Source organism: Rutidosis leptorrhynchoides, chromosome 7 (assembly GCF_046630445.1).
Source record: "Rutidosis leptorrhynchoides isolate AG116_Rl617_1_P2 chromosome 7, CSIRO_AGI_Rlap_v1, whole genome shotgun sequence".
In the NCBI taxonomy this organism is placed as follows: Eukaryota; Viridiplantae; Streptophyta; class Magnoliopsida; order Asterales; family Asteraceae; genus Rutidosis; species Rutidosis leptorrhynchoides.
The window spans coordinates 274,183,717-274,192,595 of record NC_092339.1 but is presented as its reverse complement, the minus strand read 5'-3'; the positions used below and the strand labels follow the sequence as shown (position 1 = coordinate 274,192,595).

General features: G+C 32.8%; 1 protein-coding gene across 2 annotated transcripts; it reads left to right on the top strand.

Moving 5' to 3' along the window:
- Positions 1-226: 226 nt before the first annotated feature.
- Positions 227-8,204, top strand: LOC139857007 (glycerophosphodiester phosphodiesterase GDPD1, chloroplastic-like). Of its 2 annotated transcripts, XM_071845716.1 has the most exons (7): positions 247-555; positions 2,318-2,499; positions 2,747-2,806; positions 6,546-6,824; positions 6,919-7,014; positions 7,426-7,622; positions 7,717-8,204. In XM_071845716.1, the coding sequence occupies exons 1-7, from the start codon at positions 447-449 to the stop codon at positions 7,931-7,933; spliced, it is 1,140 nt and encodes a 379-aa protein (XP_071701817.1). In that variant the 5' UTR covers positions 247-446; the 3' UTR covers positions 7,934-8,204. The 2 variants fall into 2 exon arrangements, with proteins under 2 accessions (XP_071701818.1, XP_071701817.1); XM_071845717.1 differs by lacking the exon at positions 7,717-8,204 and having other exon boundaries at positions 227-555; positions 7,426-7,626.
- The last annotated feature ends 675 nt before the right edge of the window (positions 8,205-8,879 follow it).

The following is an 8,879-nucleotide window of genomic DNA, read 5'->3' as shown; positions in this document are numbered from 1 at the left end:
ATATTAATGAAATGTTGTCTTTTCAAAAAAGAAAAAAATCATTTCCCAAACTCGTGTTTTAATTAACTTAATATTTTGTAGAATAAAGCGTAAAAATAGAACCGGTTAATTTGGGTCAAAGGACACATTTCCTAAAATAAATGAAAACCCAACGCTCAAAAACACATAAAGGTAATGCAATCTTTTATCTAAAAGTCAGAAAAGGAAAGAAAGAAAGAAAAAAAAAACAGAATATTCCAAGAGGAGATCCTACCTCCCTGTTGCTGTCACGGTGACGGTGACGGTGACAGGATTAGGAACGAGATCGGAATCCCATTTACTCACACATATATAAATACCCTCTCCAAACCCCTCATTTATTTCCCACTAAAAATTAATCATCTTATTATCCATTTTTCTCCTTCCTTTATTTTTCTTTTAATTGATTATTAATATTTAACATACAAATGGCTGCTGTCAATGCTGCTATTCATGTCTCCGACGTACCGCATTTGGACCAGGTCAATGACAACGCCGCCGCAACATTGTCGCTTCACGCCACTGTTTGTCCCACCGGTATAATTTAAATGTTTGGTATTTTTTTTATATTCTTCCTGTTATCTTGTATTTGAGATGAAAATGATAGGGAGTTCGTTTGATAAAACAACGACTAAGCGTTAAATAATTTAAAATTTTTGTTATTTTAAATGTATTAATTTAATAATAAAATAATATAATTGTCTGATACTCCGTAAGTGTTTAGAATATAACTTTAACTTTTTGATATAATTTGAGAGACACTAAAAGAAAATGGAGGTTTGAATGGTTAAAACATAATTTCAACAATGATTCAACATGAATTTTTGTTTGTTTAGTATCCCTTCTTATTTAGAGATTATAAATAAACGTGTTGAATAGTTAATAATTTAATATTACGTTGAATCATTTGCAATCCAAAACAGCCTTACATGCATGGAACATGTTGCTGCATGATTGCGACACAAATGTATTTATGCTTAAGGAATAATAACATATATATTTTATTTATTTTTATGTATGAAATGATCTCTGATCTAACGATATTTTTACCTCTAGCTACAAAATGTTGAATGTTTATTTATGATTAGCGATGGCACCCGCGGGTTGTGGATGCGGATTCATTGGATCCATCACCCGTACCCGCGGATTTTTTGTCAACCCGTCAACCCGCGGATCTTCATTATCGGATTTAATTTTAGATCAACGCCCGTACCCGCGTATATCCACGGGCGACGGATTTACCCTCAGATCTTATTCATAAAATAATACTACATTCGTATCTATATTAAATTACTCAAAATACGTTATACTAGTAGTCTAGTACTACTTGCACGCATCAAATTACTGAAATTTAATAGTGATCGATCACCAAATTTTTATGTTATTGTTTGAAAATTTTTTGAAGTCAATGAAATAATATAGTAGTATGAGTTTCTAGACATGATTTGAGATTATACTATTGTAATGTAAACTTTGTTAATACTCCGTATAATTTTTGTGGACTTACGTTAGAATTGAGAAAGGAAATCAAACTTTCTTGAAGAGAGAATTGGAGAAGAGTAAATCAAAATGCGCATGGTATACAAAGAGTCCGAGATTTGAAAATCCAATATTCAACCATAGATAAGTGTAATTGTGTAATGCAAAAAACAAAATGCACAGTCTTTTTACTTCTTTTAAGCAAATTGTGTAATTTAATATTAAGAAACTTATTAAATGTTTGAATAATACAAGCAAATATTGGTTGAATGCATTCTACGGTGTATGCCCACGGATTATTTGACGGGTATATCCACGGATTCTTCGAACGGGTATATCGGATTCTCGGATCGGATTTAACCGGCAACGGATGTAATACATCCATCACCCGCCCGCGACCCGTCAGCGGGTACAAGATTACATCCATCGCCCACCCGCGGGTAAAGATTTTTGATTTTACTCGCCCATCACGGATGCGGGTACTCGTGGATCTCGGATTTTTTAGATTCATTGTCATCCCTATTTATGATCTATCTAATGGATAATTTTTTAATTTATTTTATATTTTATTTTAGCTTATTGTTACTTTATAAAAATTGAAAAAAATTGGTCATTCAAATTTTATTATATCCACAATTTTATTTTTAAAACTAAATCAATCGCCCGTTAAGTTATTTATTATATTTACTAATTCAATCACATTATGAGAGTTACATTATGAGAGTCTGCATTAGTTCAATATATAACAAGTATATCGTTTTGAAAAGTATGATATCAAATCAAATATTTAATGGTATCAATTTTTAATTTAATGGAACAGGATTGGATATGAGCCATGGCCAAAAAGTATTACCGAAATTTATGGTGGTGGGCCATCGTGGTCATGGCATGAACGTGTTACAGTCAACTGATAAAAGAATGAAAGCTTATAAAGAAAATTCAATTCTTTCTTTCAATAAAGCTGCTAATTATCCACTAGATTACATTGAATTTGATGTTCAGGTAACTTTTTATTTTTACTTTTTTATACATTTTCATGTTCTGTTTTTTGTTAGTATATAAGTTTAAGAATACAAAACATGATGATTTGTGCAATGAATCTGATTATTTTTACCTGCTTTTTGTTACTTTCATTGCGATCGAAAATTGTATATTTTTATGTTACAAAATTTAGAAAACAAAATGCAATAAACTTGGATGTGAAACAAGAGGTGGAAAGTGAACACAAGAACTATGATCGTTTTTGTAGGTGACAAAAGACGACACACCAGTTATTTTTCACGACGATTTCATCCTCTCTGAAGAGAATGTAAGTTCTTATACCTTTATTGTTTCAAATTTTGTGGGAGACCAATTTTTTTGACAATGGTGTATTGACTTGATACCAATTTATGTATAAAATGTGAAATGTTTGTCACAATAGTTTTTTAGTTATAACTAGTTTACGAACCCTCGCTTCGCGCCGGGGGTTCGGTTTTCAATGTATTTTAGTGCGTTTAGTTTGTAAAATTATTTCGTGGCTAACGATGATGTCGTTGAAGCGCAACTCGAGTCGAACTAAAAGGTATAATCCGTGAAAGATTTAAATGTTATTTTAAATTAACAATATATGTGCTATGTGCATCTCCGCGTTTCGTTACGGAATTGTCGACTTTTAAAATTTTAACGCAAAATCAACGTGTATGAAAAGTACCTCAAATATTTAGTATTTTTTAAAAAGATTCCATTTCGCGTATAGTTAGTGACATTGTGTTCCTAAAATTATTTCGAGTTTAACGATGATGTCGGAAAAATTTAACTCGTTGCGAGCTCGAAGATATGATCCGTTGAATATTTGGGTAGAGTTTAGTTAAGATTTTTTATGAAAATGGTTATTTGACACTTTACTCCCCTGTGTTGGGGGGGGGGGGGGGGGGCGGTTTTAATTTTTGAACAAAGTTTAGGGTTTTTTTTGAAAAAAGGGAAAAAAAAATAAAAAAAAATAAAAAAAAGATGAAAGGACGAAATATATTATATAATATTATTATAGTTATAATAACGGGGAGGCGAGTCGGGTCGGGGTAAGGGGGTAGGGTTGGGGGGTGTTTTGTATTTTCTCGAGGGTGTGAGGTTTTTTTAGGAAAATTGGGGAGGGGCCGATTCGTACGTTGGATAAAGTTTCGGGTCCTTAGTATGAGATTGAGATAGTTCAAATAGTAGCATTGGAGAGGGGGCCGATTCGTACGTTGGATAAAGTTTGGAGGCTTTAGTGTGAGATTGAGATAGTCCAAACAGTACTATTCAGTTGGACTATGTCAATTAGATATAAGGTATAATGGTGATACTTGGTTGCAACTTTGCAAGACCATGTTTCACTTTTTTGAAGATATTAATATCAAGTTCGATCATTGTCTCAAATTAATTGTTAACTTCTATAAATAAAAAAAAAATAAAAGAAATAAAGTTCAACCCTAGGGGTGGTAGGCTAGTGGTTGGATGTTTGAGAATCTATTAAAAGAAACTCCAGGGTCAAAAGAATTTTTTTTTTTTATAGACAATAACAACAACAACAACAAAACCCAATACCACATAAGTGGTGTATGGGGGAGGTGAGACATAAACAATCCTTCCCCTATCCGAGAATAAAAACAAGTCATTTCTCCACCCAGAGTGAAAACACTCTCAAAAGTAAAGAAAGTCATTCCTCTCTCTATTCGACGGATAGAGAGATTGCTTTCGAGTGGACCTCCGGCCAATAAGTAGGAAATAAAATTTTAAAAAATAAAATAAAATTGAGACGTCATGAAAATGGTAAAATCAAATTTTCATGGATTTTAAATCCTGTCTGAAATTTAATTTAGGCTCTAAGAGTCAGTCAAAATTGAAATTTAAAGGATAGACAAAAAAAATAAGGGGTAAAACTTTAAAGTAAACAAAAAATACAATGAATGTTTGGGAATCTATTAAAGGAAACTCATGTAAAAAAGAAATAATTTTTTTATAAAGTGTAAGACAAAAAAATAAGTAAAAAATAAGGAATAAAATTGTAAAGTAAATAAACAAAAAATATAATGAAATAACAATATTTCTTAAACAGTTATATTGACATTAATTATACTATATACTAAATATGGACAACACCCTCCAATCATAACCCGTCACATATCTCAAAAACACTGTAGCTACTGTAGCGCACTGTAGCTACAGTAGTTTTTTTTTTTTGGAGATAATTTATTTAATCTTCTGATTTTATACAACGACCACCAGTTAATATTCGTCTTTTTACATATATTCAAAAAAAAAAAAAAAACCATGAACTTATTAATTTTTGGGTCTCTTTTCCATCTACACCAGTATTCCATGTCCACCAACCACCTGCAACCGCCACCATCAGCCACTTTACACCACCATGCACTACCACCGCCGATTTCACGGCCGGCTACGACCGTCATCGTCCACAACTTTCAACCACCATCAAATCTGATCTAAAGAAAAAACATCCAGATCCACACATGAGACAAACTTCCGGAACAAAGGGCAATTTAGTGTTTGATGAAATATATAAACATACCTGAAAACTTAAAAGACACCCAGCATATCAAATACCTCACGAGTCCACCCAATTGTCTGATTTAAGGGGGGGGGGGGGGGGGGGGAACGATAAACATATATATTAAAGGAACAAAAACAAATCTAAAAATTAACCGATCAATAAACAAATCTGAACATAGGACGGTTTGGTAGTGGTTAGAAAAAACACATACCTGAAAAGTCAAGTTTTTGAGTCGGGTTTTTCACGACCGTGGCTCTGATAAATGTCAAGCGCTGGACCTCCTGTAGGAGAACAACTACAATAGCCCAACACACCACGAGAGTGGCGGTGGAAAGCTACTTCCGGCAACAGTTACGATCACAACAGCCGACACCGCCGTCGACCTTCACCGTCGGCCAACACCTTACTATTGTAAAAAAACATCAAAAATAATAATTTTTTTCTTACCTGCATTGTACTATTCACATATATATTACAACTAAATATGCACACGGTACAACTAACCATACAAATAGTATAACTCTATTGAGAGTGGGGTGTTAGAAAAACCCAAAAACTAAATCGAGTTCAGGTGGTCGGAACTACTGGAAACCACCGAGTCAATCGCAACCATCGATATAATTTTTCTTGATTTTTTTTTTTTATGATTTTAGTGTAAGATATTATAATGGTAGTGAAAATGAGAATGGAAAATTGGGGAAGATCGGTGGAGAGGATAATAAGCTGTTAAAGGAGATAATACGGAGTACTAAAGATAGGGTAGGATGGATATATGGATGAAATCAACCCATTTTACTTTATTATTTTTTTATTTACACCCCCATTTACGATGAAAATGACAAACTGAACCTCTAAGTTATGAACATTACCACTTTAAATTCTTTTTTTTTAGCTTCAATATGTGTTACACAAAACATTGAACCTACATAAAATTGTAAAGATTTATATTTCGAACATCAATTAAATTAAATTCTTATATTATACTCTATATAAACTTTAGAGTATGTTAATATTACCGGTAACCGTTTTCCTTTTACGTATAATTAACTTATCGTTAACCGATCAAAATCATCCCGCAGCGAAATATGATATCGGGTTGGAAAACTAATTTTTTATCTCACGACCGAAACCACCTATTCGATTAATCGAGAGTAAAGGGGTAAGACAAAGTAGTAAAGTAATTGTTGACCATCCAACTTTTTTTAATCAAAAAAAATACTGCAATATTACGGAGTATAAATCCTTTCATTTTTCATATATTTTGCTCTCAAAAACATAATAAAAATAAATGTCTATAAATTTATAGTGGGGATAAATGAGTAAATAATCAACGCTAAATGCGTACAACAAATGTTTTGTCAAAACACGTTATTGCAAAAACGTTATGACAAAAATATTGAGAACCGCAGCAACGCGCATGCTTCCGAATCTAGTTAGTTGTGAAAACAAGTCATATGCTCTGTCTTGAAATGCCTAATTCTCTTTATATTTAATGTATATTATTGAACACTTATAGGGAACGCTAACCGAAAAGAGGATCACCGAGTTGACTGTGGATGAATTCTTTAGCTATGGCATCCAAAGAGAAACAGGTCAAATGGGCAAATCTTTGTTGAGAAAAACAAATGGAAACATTGTCGGGTGGGACGTTGAGACCGATGATCATTTTTGTACTCTGCAAGAAGCATTTCAAAATGTAAACCCTTGTTTAGGGTTCAACATTGAATTGAAATTCGATGATTACGTTGTGTATGAAGAAGAGTATCTCATTCATGTTCTTCAAGTCATCTTAAAGGTAACTTAGCTTAAAGCAGAGATATTTCTTTGTTAATTACTATAATCTTGTGCTAACTTTGATTGTGTTTAATAATTTGTAATGTATTGTTTAGGTTGTTTACGAAAACGCCCATGAAAGACGTATAATTTTTTCAACTTTCAAGCCTGATGTGGCATTGCTTATGAAGAAACTTCAGCATACTTACCCTGTTAGTCCTTTCTCTGTTTCTCTTTATCATTGACTTTGTTGGAGTGGCAATTAAAGCCCATTTTACATTTGATAGCGGGTCAAATAGGTATCATGTAGATAATTATCTAAAAAAGAGAAATGTCAAATATGTTAAAACTCGCATAAATTTGAATTTAAATGCTTATTATCTAGAAGCAGTTTTAGTATTTTAGTAAGGTAGTTTTTGCAATCATATTTTAAAATTTTCAACATTTTGTATCCGTCGAAAAATTCCCGGATCCGCCACCGTTCATATTACATATATTATATTACAGTACATAAATGATTATTGACATACGAAAATATGTTTCCACCCTGACCCGTTTGTTTTGCACTTTCCGACTTATTTGCCTTATGAATCGTGTTTGATTAATGTGATATAAACGTACAGGTGTACTTCTTGACGAATGGAGGAAATGAGATCTATAACGATGTGAGAATGAATTCGTTAGAAGAAGCCAAAAAGCTTGCATTAGAAGGTGGATTGGATGGCATTGTTTCCGAAGTGAAGGGTATTTTTAGAAATCCATCAGTCGTTAGAGAAATTAACGAATCAAATCTTTCTCTTCTAACTTACGGCCGACTAAAGTAAGTTTACATCTTCATGGTTTACGGGGAAAATAATTTTCTTTTGTATCATTATACGGTTTTAATCGAACTTGTTTTGATCAAATATGAACAGTAACATTCCTGAAGCTGTGCATGTTCAATATCTTATGGGCGTAGAAGGTGTTATCGTTGATTTAGTACAAGAAATCACGAGTGCCGTGAAGGCATATTGCGAAAGTGAGACGGCAAAGGTATTAGAAGGAGAAGAAGGATTAAAGATGAAGGAGAAAACCGACAAGATCGAATTGTCGTTTCTACTGAGCTTGATTTCACAAGTGATTCAGCATTGAAATTATTTACATTAGTTTTGGTTAGTCCATTTTAATACTATGTGGGAGTGTTTAGTTTGGTTAGGATGATAATGTGAGTGGTGGAGTTCCATGTGTGATTTCTTGGATCTTCAACAACAAAAGGAAAAAGGGGAAGAGTGATTAATTTAGCATCATGATTTATCATCATTGATACGGATTATTATGCTGTACTAATAGCTTTTGCCCCAAAATAGGAATTCAAAATAATTTGAAAATTGATTTTATACTTCAGAATCTTCTTTCCTATTATGTTGATCAATCATATATTTTGTTATGAATTATTTTCGGTAATGGCTTTTTCTAATTAAAAAAACTAACGAATAGTATAAAACAAAGTCTTCGAATGTGAAAAGGACGAACAAAGAATACAACTGATGTTCGGAGCAAGGCTCGGGAACAATAAACAATTCTAACAAAGCAAAAGCTAACTAAAACTAAAACTGAACCTAACCAACCGAGGAAAAAGACGGCCACGAAACTGAAACGACAATACAAAGTATTCGACTCCTAAACCAAAAGCCGCTTTAAAACTAATAGGTGTCCACAATACAAATTATTTTTGAATTCCTATTTCGGTTAGGGATGGAAAATGATGCAAAAACAAATTTAGATCCGCGGGTACCCGTATTCATGATGGGCGGGTTAATTTAGAAAAGTTTACTCGCGAATCTGTATAGAGTAAAATCTTTTTCACGTTAATGGATCGCGGGCAGGTGATAGATGTATTAGACCTGTTTGAAGAATTCACGGGTATATCTATCAAAAAACCGTGAACCAACATATACATATACAGTTAAATGAAGATTTATTATACATTAAGCTTATATTTTCAATACAAAAAATTAATTAATTATAAATTATTACCAACATTGAAATATTCAATCATCCTCGGTTTATTTTTCATGCATTAAGTGGAGACTTACCT

What these genes read in the sequence shown, in the direction of transcription:
- LOC139857007 (XM_071845716.1), top strand. Translation starts at nt 447, where the DNA reads ATGGCTGCTGTCAATGCTGCTATTCATGTCTCCGACGTACCGCATTTG. An exon ending in CGCCACTGTTTGTCCCACCG is followed by an intron (nt 556 to 2,317) that starts GTATAATTTAAA and finishes TTAATGGAACAG; the next exon opens with GATTGGATATGAGCCATGGC. An exon ending in AACTTCAGCATACTTACCCT is followed by an intron (nt 7,015 to 7,425) that starts GTTAGTCCTTTC and finishes ATAAACGTACAG; the next exon opens with GTGTACTTCTTGACGAATGG.